This window comes from Cyrtonyx montezumae, unplaced genomic scaffold (genome assembly GCF_038088225.1).
Source record: "Cyrtonyx montezumae isolate F1298 unplaced genomic scaffold, pur_monq_1.0 scaffold_21, whole genome shotgun sequence".
NCBI lineage: Eukaryota > Metazoa > Chordata > Aves > Galliformes > Odontophoridae > Cyrtonyx > Cyrtonyx montezumae.
In genome coordinates, this window is record NW_027071948.1 from 1,391,675 (window position 1) to 1,409,914 (window position 18,240).

The 18,240-nt window shown below is 37.6% G+C and overlaps 1 protein-coding gene across 1 annotated transcript in view; it reads right to left on the reverse strand.

The window, feature by feature from the left end:
- Positions 1-18,240, reverse strand: part of PLCH2 (phospholipase C eta 2) — a 62,525-nt gene that overhangs the window by 10,547 nt on the left and 33,738 nt on the right. The window contains exons 3-20 of the mRNA XM_065737940.1: positions 16,936-17,179; positions 16,245-16,374; positions 15,539-15,709; positions 13,217-13,310; positions 12,556-12,759; positions 11,499-11,619; positions 10,153-10,324; positions 9,142-9,249; positions 8,766-8,924; positions 7,028-7,120; positions 6,604-6,704; positions 5,561-5,658; positions 4,847-5,029; positions 4,367-4,474; positions 4,057-4,181; positions 2,553-2,637; positions 1,889-2,035; positions 1,684-1,763 (exon numbers count right to left, since the gene is read on the reverse strand). Coding sequence (XP_065594012.1) covers positions 1,684-1,763; positions 1,889-2,035; positions 2,553-2,637; positions 4,057-4,181; positions 4,367-4,474; positions 4,847-5,029; positions 5,561-5,658; positions 6,604-6,704; positions 7,028-7,120; positions 8,766-8,924; positions 9,142-9,249; positions 10,153-10,324; positions 11,499-11,619; positions 12,556-12,759; positions 13,217-13,310; positions 15,539-15,709; positions 16,245-16,374; positions 16,936-17,179 — 2,423 coding nt within the window. The remainder of the gene's footprint in view (positions 1-1,683; positions 1,764-1,888; positions 2,036-2,552; positions 2,638-4,056; positions 4,182-4,366; positions 4,475-4,846; positions 5,030-5,560; positions 5,659-6,603; positions 6,705-7,027; positions 7,121-8,765; positions 8,925-9,141; positions 9,250-10,152; positions 10,325-11,498; positions 11,620-12,555; positions 12,760-13,216; positions 13,311-15,538; positions 15,710-16,244; positions 16,375-16,935; positions 17,180-18,240) is intronic.

The following is an 18,240-nucleotide window of genomic DNA, read 5'->3' on the forward strand; positions in this document are numbered from 1 at the left end:
TGCCTCACAATACTGCCAAAAAGAGTTGAAGTGAAAACTCTTAGGACACAATTGGAGTATAAAGACTACATACAACACTGGGAGACAGAATAGAATGTCTACTCTCCATCATTTTGACTAAGAATAGAACAGAAAAGAAGAAAAAAGATGAGTAGCACTGGTAAGGCCAGTCATCATCTCTGCTGGAGCCATACAGAAAATAGATGCCTGCTTTCATGAAAGGATATAGGCGAAGGACACAGCCACTAAGAAGATAAGATCAATTCCCACTGGCCTCGTGACCAAGGGTGAGCTTATCCAAAATTCATGCTACAAGTCTGGTGAGTTTGAAGGAATTATTCATGAATAAGCAATCAACCTGAACATGGGAGCTCCACAGAAGTTCATAATAAAAAGTAAAACTGTTTGAATCTTTGCTAATGCATGCATCCAGCAAGTGTCTGCAAGCTTTCTGAGAGAATCACATCCCTGCTCACAGTCATAAAGGTATGACTTAGATGCTATACAGTTCCCTTAAACACAATTATACAGTCAGGAAAGATCTTAGCATTGAATAACTCAGCATACCATTACTCTTCCCTGAGCATTAACTGGCCTTTTTACCATGACCTTCTGTTTGTGGCAGGCAGTATGACCACACATGTTCTCTGTCTTACTCAGACCAACAACTACTTCTCACGCTCTGTAGAGCTAAATTCAGACATTCATAATGCAGGCAAAAGGGAGTTTCAAGCAGGACTCCCATCTCTATCAGGATAAAGCTATACCTGCCCAGAGACTACAGTGTCAGATATGAGATAAAAAAAGCAGGAACTGTGATAAACACCTCATTTCATGAAAAACAAACAAACAAAAAACCCCAAACAAAAAAAACAACAAAAAAAAAAAACCACCTTAGAATTCCCATGTAATTCAATGCTGCCTCCTGCTGTCAGGACACTGATACATCACCTTTTGAAAGGGCTCAGCCTCACACTGAGTGAATATAAACTGGTTTTGAGGTTCTCAAGGCCCTATAAGACACTCAGATTCCTGAATCTCATTGAAATTTATTCAGTGGAAGTAATTAAATCCAGTGCTCTGTAAGGAAATAAACTCTCATTTCTAGCTGGCCCAGGAGAAGTTAGATGTTTATTTTTAGCTTGGGAGTTATTCACATGAATTAGTTGTACTTCTGCACATGAAGTAAGCACACTATTACTAGGAAATAAACAGTGAAGAATAAGCCCAACGATGACTATGAGGACCATATTTTCATTGCACTTTAAGGGCTATTATGGAAGAATTCCTAAGCAAATAATGCAAAAAAACTGTAATTAAATTTAAAATGCAAAATCATCAGCAGACCAGGCCTTCATCAAATAAACTTTAAAGGAAAAAAGTACTCATGGCTCAAGTTCCTTAGCAAGGCACACTTCGTATACTGGACACAACCACATTTATTCATAACAACATGTGTACACTGCAATGAAATAACCTCCTATGGCTCCCTCAAAAATGTGCTGCAAGAATCTCTTTTTATAACGTATCCTAAGGTTTGTCAGCTGGTGTGTACTCAGAAAGGTCTTAGACTGCCATGACAATCGCAGAGATGAAGTTAGAGTAAATAGGTTGGCATGCCCCCTCACTCACTGGGCTCCCCTGGTGTGATACAAAGTCCTGCACTGCACTGACAGCACTTACCTTACCACAGATGTCATTAATAGCCACATGAACAAAGATGGATGCCTCCTCTATACCTTCGAGGTATACGTGTCGATAACCTGAAACACAGGATGAGCCAAGATGACAAGGAAGAGATGACAGGAAAACATCTAGAGATTTCCATTTTGTAAACAACAAAGAAGTCCTAGCCAAGTGATCTAGTAATTCCCCATTTCTTTCTTACCTGGCATCATACTGCTGAAAGCTATTGTTCTTTGTCCAATAAAATCCCGTCCAATTGGATCATGATCCCACACAAGGAACCGAATCAGTGCAATCTCTGGCATGTGCAGTGTGAACACCAATGTTTCTTCCCACATTGGGTTAAATCCTAGGAATTAAAGAATCAGCTTTTATTTTGTTCACAAGAAGATTGTCCATAAAAGGAGCACATGAACTGCAATGACATTCTAGTTTTCCTAACAGTTTAATCACTGTTCTTGAAAATCCAGCACTCCTACTCACTTCAGGAGACACAATGGTACAAGAATTTGCAAGAAACATAGATCTTAAAGTTAGCACTGCTTTGAGTAGGTGTTTGAACAAGCTAACTTTTTTTGACTCTTCTTTTGAGCACTGCCAAGTTCAAGTACCTTTCTCTCATGCACAGCGAGAAGTCAGACTAATGGCTAGTTTCACACCAAGACCTCCACAACATCGTACCAACTCACTCAAACAATTCCAGATCCAAGTTTGATTAACATCAAGAATAATTATATAATTTTTTCAGGTTTCTTTTCCTCTATAATTGGCAACAAGTTTCACCTATTTGTCTCTTGATGAAAAAAGCCTTGTCTGAAAGAGGATGTTTCAGCCATAAGAAAGCCTAGAAAGTCCCACGATCTTACCATTATCATCAACTACTCTAGTTTGCTCTTTGAAGCAATCAACAGGTAGGCCTATAACTTCTACTTCAACAAATGGATCTATGATCTGAAAAACATAAAATAACAAATCTTGAAAACGTGATAAAGGCAAAGTTCAAGCACATGTCTAAACTTTACAGTGTAAGCACTGCACATTAATTATTAATGGTCCTAAGACTTTTTTATACTGATTATTATGCTGATGAGATATCTAAGGATTATTATACTTTTGAGATACCTAAGATTATTATATACCTTTTGAGATACTTTTGAATCACCTAAATAATATAGGATGATCATAGCATATGGATTTACGACTCTTGACATGGGGGAATATGTCTGAATGTTTTGGAGGCTCTTCCAGAGCAATCACTTAATACATGACTGCAAGCAACTGGATTCAAGGGCTCAATTTTCTTCCAGGATTATGTTCTGTATGAAAAAAATCCCCCTGCTTCTCAGGTTAAAATGAAAGTTCAAGAGATTATTTTTCCTCTTCCGAAATATGAGTTCAATCTGAATGAGGAAAAATTCCACACTGTTGTATATGGGATATTAGTAAAAATAAACAAAGAAAGAGATGATTGAAAACATATAAAGGTTCACTAAACCCTTAGTATGATTCTCTTGTGTTTATTTTTTAGGGATGTTTACCTGGTCAGATGTAGCCACCTAAACAGTTCTGTGGAGAAAGAATATTTAGAAGCTAATTGCAATATCCATATAAAAAACAAACATGTAAGAACTCATTTGAGAGGTTCTTCATCTCTAAATGGCAAGAATCTAACAGGAGATTTTGGTTCTAACAAAAATGCTTCACCCTTCCATTTGCTAATGACTAATAAAGTTATGTAAAAGATGCAACAACAACAAACAACACAAATTAACAAAAACTCTTAGAAAAAACATCAAGAAGTTGAAAATTTGACTTATTTTAGTCTGGTATTGGAGTTGTCTGTGGCATTTATACAACAAAAAATGACACCACAAAACAAAATAAGTAACAATTTTAAAAGTCATGCAAGAGAAGGCAAAAAGAAGAACAAAAAGAAAAGTAAATAATACTGTGCTAGATGAAGGAGTGGGAGCAGATTTGTGTAAGCAGAGGGAAGGACTCTAAAGTAAATTTCCCTTGCTTGGCAAGCTCAGCACTTTGGTGGGGTTTTTTCTGTTTGGTTTGGGTTTTTTTGAGGGTGACAGCTCTGAGGGCATATATAGTACTGTTGCAAGTAGAAACCCATAGTCCTGAGTTTATTGGCCTGTTTTTGTTTGTCCTGGTGACACTGGAGGGAAAAAAAAATCCAACTACTGCTTTGAAGACTTGAAAACCACCTAAAGGTCTAGGATGATAATGATCTGCCTAATTTATTCATGTTCTATGTGTCCCAACAGATAACTGCAGGAAATTAAATTCTCATTCTTAGCTCAGCTAATTTGGAAACAAATCTTCACCAGCACATAAGAACAATCACAAATAGTTTAATACCTCTCCTCTGTCTCCCAGCATGGAATCCCGTGGCTTTGGGAGCTGCTGACCACTGATAATTCTTAGAACTAGCTGTTTCTTCAGTTGACCAGGCAGTGGGTCTTCAGAATTTGGATTAAAGATGCCTGAATGAATGAGAAGTCATAGAATGTGACAAAAAGAGCGATTTTAGAGATGACTTCAGTTATATATACCTTATGGCTTATTTGCTTTGACATCAGAAACAAATTTTTCAACAAACTGCTGTAAGGATCTACACCCACTGTTCTCATGTGCTAAGTCATCCACTCATTCTGATAATTTTTCTTACCTTGACACATGCAGTTTGGTTTGAGGACATAGCCACAATTCCCATTGGCACTAAATTTGGCCCGGTTCAGTTGCAGCATTCTCCCCTCTGACTGGTAGTTTAAAGCCACTGTTTACAAAACAAGCAAAACAAACAAACAAAAAGATGATATTATTAGCAAATTAAGTTATCAGCTTTCCTGTTTGTAGCACCAGGTTATATAACATACATCAGCTTCAGGAAGAGAAGCTCTGCAAATGAATCTCTGAAGTTGTCTTGCATTTGAAAAGGATATTACTTTGTCTCCATTTATCAGATAATTGCCTTCATGCAATGCACATGATATCTAGGAAGCAGCATAGAAAATAACAGGAAAGACTCAAATGTCGGTACTGCTGGATGAGCAAAGAATTCAAGTATTTTAAGAAACGATTCTGGAGCTCCCACTGAAACACTCCTCCCAAAATAAAACAAAACTAAATAAACTCTTTTTCTGCTCACCAAGTTGGCAGCCAGCATTCCAGAATGGCTGGGGATTGTAGTTGCTAGAGTCTACACGGTAGGAAGATGGGTAGATGCGGGATAACTGATGTTGGTTGAACCGTAGATACTGTGCTGGCTTTTGCTGCAGTATCTGGTGGGCTTTTGTTTCACTGAAAGATGAAACCTGCCAGCTGGAAGAGACTGCGAAGAAGAGAGGAAGTGATTAGAGGCTATCTCCTTATTTATTTATTCCCTAAATAAAACATTCAAACAAAGATAGCATTAATTACTTATAACTCTATCATAATTTGAATACATTCTACTCTATGGGAGCAGTTCTTTTCTTCTGTTACAGCAGGATAACTGTGCTTATAGAGGTCCCTTCCAACCCCTATGATTCTGTGATTATTGGAGGAATTAAAGCTGGGATAAGGAAACTGAATGTAATGAATGATCTGAATCCTCATTAAAAAGTCACAAAATTTTCTCTAAAATTTTTTCAATTTGCTGAAAGTATAACCTCTGGCAAGCAGTTCTTTCTTTCTGACATTTTAAACTAAATATTGATTCCTGTGAAAATAAGATGCAGAAAACTTAGAAAGATTACTGAACCATTCTGTGAAATTAATGGGAATGGTTCACCAGGTTTGAAGTAAAACCTACGTTTTGGAGATGCTTGTCTTTATTTATTTACACAGCAATTACTTTCAGCAGACTTCTAGATCAACCTACTTTCAGTTTCAACATCATGGATGCCAACAGACTTTGTATATTTCACCAGGTCTGAGAGCGCCCGCGACAGCTTCATTGTTTTCTTCTGTCGGTTTATCCTAGAATAATTAAACATGTTAATTGCCCAGCAAATAATAGATAAACTTTCCTTTTTGTCTTTAAAAATAAATCAGAATAATAAAGAAACATAAGGTTTTCTTCACCAAGGAGGTATTTAATTTTTATACGAGAGAATCACTGTCAAAGCACAGAAGCTGTGGAAGCAACTGCACTGAAGAGCTGTACAGAACAAGTTCTGTTCTTACATGTTAGCAGCAGCCACAAATATTCACACAGTAGAACCTGATGTAGAGGACTAAATTACTTTGACCAAACAAAAGAATATCTATTCACACATATACTTTCTTCTCAAGTCAAGTACTGGCAGAAACACTTTTAAATCCCAAAGAAATAGCAAAACTGTAACACTCTGATCCTCCTCACTTGCTTCAGGTCATCACTATCAGAATATCTACTAATCTCCTGAAGAAAGTTCCAAAGTATCCTAGAGAAGGGCTTAATCTAATTTCCCACATTTATATCCTGACCTTACAGAGGCAACCCACATAGGACCTTTGGTGATGGGATTTTTGGAAAGGTAATTTCAAAAGAAAATTCAGTAGCATCACTTGAACCTTTATATAACTTCATGTGGCAAAAATCAGACAAACAAACAACAAGCAGCAGTGGCGAGCAGTACTTTGTAAAACAACTTTAATGGATTCGCTGGGCTGCCAGTCAAGTGGTCCACATCAGCTGGATGAGAGAATATGAGCTCAAACAGATGCATCAGATCCACTGCACATTGCACATTAGGCCAAATGGCACCAAGAGATCATTATAATGTTGTGGCAGACAGTGGATCTACCCTCATACGAAATTCCTGTCATATAAAGTGGATATCCTTCGACAAACAGGTTTCTAGAGCTCAAGCATGGCTATTTAGCGGGTACATTCAGGAAGGAATCTTTTTTAGAAAGAAATCTGACAAATCACTTACAAACCTGGTGTAATGTACAGAGCCTCTGGCTGCGTTTCCTTGAGAATCAGTGTCATCTTCAGCTTCTTCCAAACTGGCTGATTTTTTCAGTTTGCTTCCTTTTTTCTGTGTCACAACGAAATAAATCTGTTATATACAACGGATATCAATATTCAAAAGAGATTTGTCTTTTTCTACAAAGTATGTGGGCCAACCAAGAAGAAAACTAAACTCAGACTAGACCTTCAGTGCTTTTAGACTTCAGTGTAAATTGAAACTAGAGATTATGCACAATTATAACCAGTTATCTGTCCTATTTATTCTGCAAACAGACTGACTGCAAGTCAGATAGTACAAACATGATATTCCTCTCCACTGCTGCCTGCAAAGAAAGGATCTATCAAAGAATGCAACACTTATAGTAAATGTAAACTTCTAGGGTGGCCCACCTTGCGTTTAGAAAAGCTGCCCATCAATGTTCGGCCATGCCTTTTATTGGTACTGAAGTCTTCTCCAGATTCCACATCATCTTCGAGTTTATTCTAGAATAATCAAACAGAAAAAATAGTGCAGCAGACCAAATGGAGTGCTACAGATAGGATACATAAACATAACCAAAAATAGTTTGGGATTCAATCCACCCTAAAGTGTCAACAAAACATGATCAAACCAAAGCAGGATTTTCCTGTTTGTTTGCTTGTTTGTTTTTTTTTTAATACAAGCTGAGGTGGCATCATTTTCATCCACCAGAACTTCAGAGCAGAGAACACAAAAATACCAAATCTCATGCATCACAAAATGTTATTTTTATCCACATAAGGTTTGAGTGCACCCTAGCAGCATATACTCACTGGTGACAAACTGCTTTGTAACTTAATATATGAAAAGTGCAGCTCATTTCTGCCATGACATGTGGCCAAAGTTACACGGCTTTACATGCATACTCCATGATAAGAAAGAGTCAACATTCCTGCAGTTCCTAAAAAGGTCTATCTTTCATTGGTGCCACTAATCTTTAATATGGCCCCAGAGTTTCACTGTTTCCCACTCTAATATAACACAGACAATTCTGGCTAACACTTACTCAGAAGGATTCCTGAACTCTTGGCCTTACTGCAGATTTCACAGAAGTATTTTTTGATACATCACGTAAACCATTAATTTTAACAGTTTATACAAAACTCATGAAACAGAAAGTTTTGGGAAGCTGAGTTTTAGCTTTCATCTACATTTAATTTCCAGTTAGTTCACTTGCTTATTGGCAGATCTCCAATGTTTTTCATTTGCATGAAACAATATTCCTTAGCTTTCTGCAGCTTATTATAAATTCTAAAGTGACAACACCTCGTGATCCTGAAGTGCTGGCTATTTACATTTCTGAAAGGAACCTTTAGGATAACATTAAAATACAAATGCAAGTTTACAGAACTCAGAGAGCTGAGGGGAAAAAAGCCCAACTTTCATATGCACCTCTTTTATATAATGGGAAACAATTTTTTTCCTGTTGAAAAGTCATTTCATGTGTACATTTCATGCTCCAATTGCTGAGTGAGAAAAATGCTTCACAAATCTGACAGTGACGCTCACCTGGCATCATCATTAACTGAATGAATTCAGCTATGAAATCTGAAGTCTATAATATATTATTTATTCAGTAAGGTAATAAACCACACAACAAACTGAAATGCAAAACACCTCTTCCTCCAGAATCATTGGAGAAAGTCTTTGGATGTTGGATAAAGAGGTATTTAGCATTTCAATTTATATTTTGAAGGATTGCCATGTTTCATTATTCATCTGCAACAACAGACTATCTCTTTGCACCAAGCGTGAATAATGAAAACAACTAAAATTAAAATATCATTATCATCAAAATAAGAACAGGCTTCTACAAAATGGACAAAAATGTGGGAAAAAAATCATCTTTATATTGTAGCTTTTATATAAGCAATATGAGGTATTAACAAAATATCATAACAACAGATAAATATCAAGTACTGCAGAAGAAGGAAGAACGTTTTCTATTCAGCCATATGAGTATTTGTGGGCAAAATCTTATTTCACAAATGATGGAAAAGTTAAATAATGTTAATAAATTTGCATCAAGAGCTATGATTTTGGCCAAAACGAGCAAATAAAATTTCCTAAAATTTCCTAAATTGTGAGTGAAGTACAGTACATGTTCACCTTCTTACTGTCTGATTTCTGACCAGCCTTCCCAGATGATGGCAGAGTGGTAACTGTAAAATTGTTTGGATCTTCACAGTCACGAATTTTGGATTCTTTTATCAGTGAGTCAAGTTTCTTCTTTGCTATATTCTCCACTCTTTTCCTATTAGTAGATGCCTAAAAACAAAACATAATCATTAAACAAGACACAGACAGAAGAAACATAGCTACTCAAGCTAGGATTAACAGAAAATATTATTTGCAATCATCAAACTTATTTTAATCTAAAAATTATCTGGTAAACCTACAAAATAAGGATCCTAAGTAGCACTCCGCCCTCTGGAGTGGGAAAATGTAAAACAAATATTCACATTCAAATGATCACCTAACTTACATCTCCATTCATTATTTTACAATCATCATCAATCTCATCAGCACTGTCCTCATCAGAAACTTCACCCTCCTCTGCATCATCACTAATGTTGGCTGGAAGTTTCTTCCCCTAGAAGATAAGATGACAAAGGCAGGTTAGCATACAGCTCTTGCTGTGAAATATTAAAAACGAACAAACAGACAAAAAATATATATATATTTACTGATTGTAAATAATAATAAAAAATTCAATAGAGGTGAAATCTTAACATTCCAAGCAAACACTAACATTCTCTTGACTTGTTCGTGTCCTTTGAAGGTCAAGGAAAAGAAGATATTCAGTGAAGAACAAATCTTATCTACTTCAAGGTGAAGTAATAGAGGATGGACTCTTTTTTTCTAAACCTTTTTATTACACAATTCAACTCCAGCCAGATTTTCTCCATGTCAGTGCTTTACTGTTTCAATAACACAAGCTAAAAAACTGCGAGCTGACTGGATAATAGGTGAAATAATAATATTATTCTAAACAGGAGAGCAGTAGAAAAACTGTCAGAAAGGAGGAATGATGTGTGGTTATAATTTAAACTCAATGAGCAGGAGCAGCTAGTAATTTCCCATTCAACCTTCACCAAATCCGTTAAAGATAAAATCTTATCTGTATTCCTGTGTGCTCAGCTCAGTGTCCAGAAAAACATCACTATTCCAGTCTCTTAAAAATAGCTGTTTTGTAAGGGTTTTGCATCAGGAGTCTGCCTTCTTGGACAGCCAGCTAGGTGCACAGGCATTATATGAAAAACAAAGCTTTTTCTTTAGCTACACGTATTTCAAAAATCTTTACTTAAATTGGCTTATGTAGACAGTACTTGCAAGCAGCCCTGAATGGCTTTTTATCACTTTGTTAAATCTTTATTAAATTATATTAAAGATGGTTTATCGTGATGTGATATAAAGTAGAGCACAAGTGATAACCAGGCAGAGATTGTAATCATCACAAAAAAGGAGAGAGAGAACAAACCAAGCACGTTTTTACCTTAACCAGTATCTTCCCTTTAAGACTTGCTGGTGAAGGGAGTCTGGTAGAATCATCATTGTGCACAGAAGACAGATCCAATTTGTCACCCAGAATTTCTGTAAGATATTGGGCCATCTTCTTCTGCTGAATAACACTGCAATGGTTCTCAATTGACAAGATAACAGGGTACCTGGCAAGACATAAGGAAGCATCAACAACTGCAAATTTAGCTTTTATGACATTACGAAGATAAGGGTTATTACTGTCTGAGCCACATAAGGGTTATTACAGTCTCTCTGAGCCATTCCTATATGGAGAATTACCACTGATGAAATCTACAGGGGTTATATAAATCAGTGTGAGCAAAGAGTGATATCCCAGTACTCATTCCAAACGGAATAGTCAATTTTTGACCACCACGGAATAATTAAACTTCTTCAATCTGATTTGATGCATTTTTTTTCCAGAGCACACTTTTCACTTTCCTATACTACCCAGCCCTGACCTCCACTTCCTACTGGAGGGATTTGAGGAAGCCAATCATAAGAAAATCCTAAATAGTCAGTGCTTCCAACTCCCCACCTCCAATTTGTGCTTCAGACCTTTCCTCTCATAGGTAAAAGTAAACAAAGGTTCCAAGAACTGAAAAGATCCCCAAAGGGCTTTGCCTTTATCTTCCCATTTCCAACAACCAGCGCAGAAACCTGCTGCATCAGTTCTTCATGAAAACTTATCCACTAGCAAAAGAGTAGCATCATACAATGCACAGATAGAGACTCTTCTACAAAGAAGTAATTATTACTTCTAGATTTAGTTTTATTGTTTATTGTTAATTCTTTAGGCTATGGCCAATAAATAACAATGTGTGGTTTGAAAGGCACTGAGATAAGATTTGTGAAGAATCAGCTTTGCTATGATTACTGTTGAATAAAAGCACGCTGTTGATGGCTGAGTTTAGAGATTATGTACTTTACACAATGTAGTTTAAGTATGAATTATGAGAGATTCATTCATTAAAAACTAATTATGAATAAAAAGAGAACTATACTGACATCTGGCCTGGATTAGCTCCTCATCAGGAGTAAAGACAATGCCTGCAGGACAAAAATTTCCCAACTAGTAACTATAGTTAAACTTCCAGCTCTGCCTGAAGCTCGTTCCTTAGATCAACCCGCACCCTACCAGCTGGTGTGCTTCCAGCCCTACCCTGGGAAAGGAAACACCATCAAATCTAAAATGCATTATCATTCAGTACCTAACTGACTGAGCATCAGATGTTGTCAGAAAGAAAAAACAGCCATCACAAACAGGATGCCTTCAGTCTATAGCCTAGAGTCTCAAAAGTTACCAGATTGTACACATACTCATTCTTGATAAAGGCATATTTGTTGATAGTTTCAATCACATCTTTGAAGAGAATCTTGGAAGTCAAAGTGTATCCATGGTGGACAATTGGTTCACCGTCTGGCCCATCCCAGCAGTCAACTGTAGAAGAGAAACACAGATACCCATTCAGACAAATTACATTTGGGGTCACGACCTGTGGAAGAATTTGAGACCCTGAAATTCTCCTCAGCAACCCAGCCAGATATGTGTCCATCAAGTGAGTGTACTGGTTCACTCCCACACTTCATCTCTATCTTTCTTTTCACTTGGCAGAATGTTTCTCTTTTAAAGACACTTCCTGGCCTTAACATTCTACTGTGTGCAGACAGTTGTTTCCATTGTCTGAGAAGGCCCCAAGCAACAAAAGATCTTTTAAGAAGTGCTGAGGAATATTACGAAAGGAGGAGAGATGACATAGCATAGAGTTATTTGCATTATATTACTGCTGAACCTAAAAAGGAATGCAAGAGAATCTTAGCCAAGCTTCTCACCTCACAAGCAGAGCCAAGCTCTAAGCATCTCTAGTCTTCCTCAGATTTTGCCTATGCTCATGACTGTTTTATAGTCATGTATCTATGAAATGCTCTACTCCTCTGAAGCACACACTGGCATGTCCACAATCTGACCTGAGCAAATTCTAATATTTGCCTTCTGAAAAAATGTGAAAGCACTTTGATGGTCACAACGTTACAGATGATTACAGAAGAGGCACAGGCTCAGAGCAGCATTACAGATGTCAGAAGAAATTTCACAGAAAAGCTTCAGGGTTGTTACAGGACCACCAAGATTTTGCATGATAAAACCATACTTCCTTTGCCAGAAATATCAGCTTTCTCCTTCTGCTTAGCAAGAATTCTGCCCTGTTTGCCTGTCTGGTTGACATACATTTGGCTAGAAAGTACAGTCCCCAAAACATCCCAGCAAATGTTAGCATTCTTCCTAAAAATATTTTCACATTTTTTTTCCTTAGTACCAACGACACTGTTCTTGCATTGTCTGCCTTATTTGTACTGACAGTTCCTTTATGATCTTTACCTTCTACACAACGACAGCCAGATTGTAGCACCCATGCATACATGTCCACCCTAGACTGGGACATCAGCTGATCTCCCATGAGGTAGGTATTATGTGAAGAGGTAATGAAATAGTGACTCAAAGGGTAACTCATGTCCTGATTCACTTGGTAGTGTTCTGGGTTGAAAATGTCCCCTGATGGACTCCGCATGTAATTGGTGAAACCTATAAACAAACAATACTATAAATAATACAGTTTTATTATTTTGTTGCTCATCCCTGCATTCACCAACATCCTCATGAACATATCAAGTAAAAGAAGTAAATAACACCACTGGATCCCACCTGGCACAAGACTGTTCTTTACTCCTGAAAAACATGTCTGTATTGAACCCAAACTTGACATTGTAGGTTTACAATTCAAAGGATTTTGATGGAATGTTAAGTGGTATAGTGCATAAAAATCTCTAAAATCTTCTAAAGAATATGGATTTCACCTCAGTAAATAACAGATACTTCCCCTCCCACAAAAAACAACAATCTAATGCCGAATTACTTAAATGCATTCTCTACACAATGTAATACAATTCTATGACTTTATAGCACACAAAGAAATGTGATTTCCTGCAAGCTTTTAAATGCTGTTCACCCTCTCCTACAACAGCTATGCCAACCAGCTTACCATCAATCCCCAGAGCTCCTGCCTTCTTGTTTTCTGGGCATGGTTCAAACCTGTTGATAATTTCCAGGCAGTGTTCTCTGGTCACATTTGTCATCTGTAAAAGTAACAAAAGTGAACTGTTAACTAACAATCCACAGCTTCTCCTGGCTTTTTTCTCTGCATGCTGTTTAACAATTGGTCAGATCATCTAGAGTGGCACTAAGGATTTCCATTTATGCAGTGAGATTCTCACTCCTGTCAGTCAACGTCAGGTCAGATAAGAACTAAACTGCTCTGTGAGAAGTTTCTGCCCTATTGGCAGCTGCCTGATCATGTCCAATAAAGACAGAGTTCTAGTTTGTAGGTCAAATGCAGTTAGTGATGGTACATACATAGAGCAGCCAAATTGAACAAGCTTTGTTACAAATCAATGGGATGCCTTCTTTTGTAGAATTAAAGGATTAGTTTGTAGTATGAAATTTTTCATTATCAGAAGTGTTTTTACTTTAAAAGAAGATGGTTCATCTTTATGCACCCACTATTTACCGTTAACTTATCCTCTAAATGTTATCCTTACTATTACTTAATATACTTTTCCTGAATGGTGCAGCAAACGCTTTCCATCAAATGTTACACATGACACAGGAAAATACAGCCCTGGACACCAAAGGAGCTGACAGTAAAGAGGTCAGGTTGATTACAGTTTTGGCAAGATGGATTATTTTCCTAGTGGGAAATAAAACTACCAGCGTGTCTGCAATAAAACCAATGCCTTTTCTGGGGGGCAACTTAAAGCCTAGTAAATAAAAGCAAAGTAAGAGGAAGGAAAACAAACAAACAAATAAAAGACAAGCAAAACTTTATTTGCCCATGTACTGTAGCTTTGCTGGGTTTAGAAGAAAGAGCTCTGAAACAACAGAAGGTTTTTCTGGTATAGTTTCAAACACACAGAATGAAGAAAGAAGGTTCTGCCTTTTCTTGTGTAAGAAAGGGCAGAACTAGAGAAGGGAGAGAAACCCTCGAGGCATGTGATGTCCATGCCAGTGATTAGCTGAGCTGATTTGTGTCCTTTGGCTAGTGTTCATTTTCCTCTTACCATCTGGAGGATCAATTGACCAATGAAATGAAAACACACCCCAATTATCTAAAATGATAACTGCCAGAGAGAGGTGGCTTTATCATTCACTTATGTCTCAGACATCTTTTGAAACTCTGACAGAGCTTTATGACTCACAGGCATGCAGTTTCAAAAGAGATCAGGAGAGGAAAAAAGCAAAGACAAGTCAATGCATTTGTTCCTGCACTGACTGCACCTTACCATCCAATTATTTTTTCTCATTTCAGAAACTGCCAGAATTCTCCAGATAAATGAACACAGGACCATTCAGGGAGCTCAGGAGGTCATCCAGCCAAAAAATCCTGGTCAGAGCAGGATCAACTATAAGGTCACACTGGTTAACTTGGCTTTATGTATTCTGGTCCTCCAAACCTCCATGGATAGAGGCTGCACAATCTCTCTGGGAACCTCTTCCACTGGATGAATGTCCTTGTGATACAGATATTAGATGCCTTGCCACTCTCTGGCCTGACAAGTTACCACGTTCTGGAAAGACCCAAACTTGTTCTGACCAAAGTGATAAATGTATTAGACTTCCAGGTAGCTTGACTACACAGATACCAAATTCTACAGAGTTCAGGGGTAGTGATGGAGGAATCAGATCAGCATATGTATATGTACATGATGGACTGGTGCAATGGGAGGAGTCTGAGACTCACTCAAGCAATGCAATGTTGAAGTATTAAAAGACAAGCTAATATGCACTACTGCATATCCTCAAATGCTCCCCCAGACATGAATAATCCTCTCAGTAGCTCTTCAGAAACAATCTACTTTGCAAACTGGGAAAGTGTGACAAAGTAGTGTAATGTCTCATTGTGAACTATGCACTAAGACAAAAGCAGAGCCAGAGGCAGTACCTTTGCACTCCGATACTGAACACTGGAAAAATACATCAATTGCATCCTCCCACAGAACACATGAAAAGAAAAGAAACCCTAGGCCCTATAGTTAAGGGCACAATGAAAGAGCCTACTCAAAGAAGAGGTTGTGAGAGCAAGAAGATTCAAGAAATAGTCTTGCCAGCCTACAAATTGAAAATCGAGAAGCATCTAGCTGTCTATTTTTAACATCAACACTCTCCAGAGTGAAGCTGCTAAAACAAAAGCAGCTGCTCACTTTTCACATGCATGACTACCATTCTGACCCTTTAAAGAAGACAATGTATCCCCAGTGGCAAACAGAAAGGCATGAGAACAGGAATTCTTCTCCTGGTTTAGACATACCTTTTGTTCATTCTCCAGAAAGCGTCTCAGGTCATCTGTATCCAGGAAGTCTTTGTGGTTGCTGTAAGTGAGCATTAGCAAGTACAAATCACGTCGTGTTGACATCATCTTGTAGAAGGTGCAGAACTCATCAAAGCCCAGCGTGCCCTGGTTATCATCTGTATCAGCTTCCTGCATCACACAGCAATAAGGCAATGAAAAATCAAAGTCCGTTGCAAAAGCCTGAACAAATTCTAAATAAATAAACTCCTGAATGAGAATAACGTATCACTAAAATTAAATGCACACTGATGCTGCCTGACATGGCTACTTGCTGCAGGGCCTGCTAGAACAGACTGGGTCAATTAGGCTAATATTTATCATATGAATGCTTTCCCCTTTGAACCTTATATATATATGCATTAGTGCATGAGCCAAGAAACCACTTCTGAAGGTCTTTCTTATTGCAAAAGAACAGAGGATACGTTACAGAATTTCAGATCAACAGGTATAGCAAAAAATCAACATTCACAGTGAGTCTTTATGCTATATGATACTACACAGCACCTGGTGTAATGCCCTCTTCTGTGAATAACAACATATTTATGACTTATTTTTGGAGCTTTCTTCAGTTTACCATACACAGTGTAGTATCGCTCAGTGCAGAGAAAACAAACCAGCTGCTGAATCATTGTTCTTTTAGAAAAATTTTGTTTTCATTTCTTACCTTAAACATTTGCTTGACTTTTTGCCGGGGTAGGTTGACATTCAGTTTGTGCAATAGCTGGAGCACTTCATTAATACTCAGACAGCCATCACCATTTTTATCTGCTTCATCAAATGTCTGCTTCAACCACATTGAACAGGAGTTAAGGAACATTATGGAATATGAAGGGATGTTACTGAACATTATGTATATACGGATGTTTTCATATTAGGGAAAATTGTATATATGGAGTGGGGAATAAAAGAAAGTTCAAGGTAATATACAATATAACTCTACTTGTGTTATTTCCTGGGTTTGCTATGCTCAATATTCCACACAGGTCATTTGCCCACACTACAGCACAGCAGAACGTGGAATTCCGAGCAAATTGAAATGATGCATCAGGTTTTGTCTTGTACAACCAAATGAAAGAGACAGCTTAACACAGGGAGTAGGAGATGAAGGAATATACCTGTATGTTTTTCAGTCCATTCTTGCCCAGTCACCTTTTTCAGTTGACTCCCTTGCCCAGACCAACTCTCTTCAAGGACTTCTCTCTCTGACTCTGGAAACAGGGAATGCAATGGGAATCACTTTGAAACTTTGAGCCTAGTGCTTCTTTTTGGTAAAACTAATGCTTAAAGGAATTATTGTGCTGTTGTGTACACTCAATCACAGGAAAATGCTCTTTCAATCAGTTGAGGAAGGATATTGGTCTCTGGTCCTTTGGCGTTTTGAAAGGCTGTCTTCATCACTGATTCCTGCCATCAGATATTTTAGCCCTGTGATCCAAGTACGTGCTTCATCTCCACTGGAAGATACCAGGTCAAGGGATTCCATATGATCTCCATAGTAGATGCTGAAGCAGCAGTTAGGATCAAAACTGCCATCAGCATAGCGCTGAAAGATTTCTGATTGCTTCCCCTCACAAACTTCTTGAATAGAATCGATGGAAACTAGAAAAACAAAATGTATGCAGCTCGTTAGTAACTGTGTAGGAAAATATTCACACAGGCTGACAGAAAGATTGCCCTAAAAAGGAATTCCTTTTTGTTTGTCTTGATGTAAGTTGTCTCTTTTAATTACAATGATGAATCACACTACTGCTTGTCCAAGAACATAATAAATGATCTTCCAATTCAATCAAAAAGAAAAAGCAGCTATAACAAAATTAACCTAAGCTGCAGAATTTACTAGAGTATGAGAACACAGAGACATGAAACAATCTGCATATTAATAGAACAGGATAATACTTCCATTCCCTTGTATGTTTCCTTAAGGTTCTTAAGGGAGACTATCCTACTCTTCCAAGAGTGCAACTGATTTGAGGACTGTATAATCAAATAAAAAAGCTGAATCACAGTTTCATAAGTCTGCAGTTGGCCAGAACAAAGATTCATCTTACCAATAAATTCCAATACTTCTGCTTTTTAGTGTAATGTAGAGATATGCAGATGCTAAATATTCACAGCCTATGCACCTTATAATTACATGAACAATTTATTTCCCTTGTAATGTTCCTGTTCCCAAGCTGATAGAAGATAAATTCTAATAATAATAGTAAAGGGGAAAAAAAAGGACAAATTTTAGTTTTGCTTTGTTGCATTGTTCTCTGGAGATTCCAACAAACAGACATCTGTTTGCTGTGGTATGGCTACTGTGCAGCTGGACAGAATATTACACACAGACAAATGGCTAAAGTTTAAAAGGGAAAAGTTACAAAAGGACAAAAACATAAACTGGATAATTAAATAAGTTTCACTGGTTGGTAGGAAGCTCCTCTGAAGGAAACAAGTCCTCTTCCTGGTCTGCTTTGAGGCAAACACCTTGAATACTGAAGCCTAGGCTCAATCTGATTCTTTACGATTTTGTGTAAGTAACTTTGCCCTGGTCTGATTTCTCCTCCTATACTTCAGCTCACCAGAAACACACATCTCCAAAAACAGTGCTGCGAGATCTGGTCAGAAGACCATTATACATTAAGGAGTTAGTGCTACATGTAGCAGTTAAGCTGAGG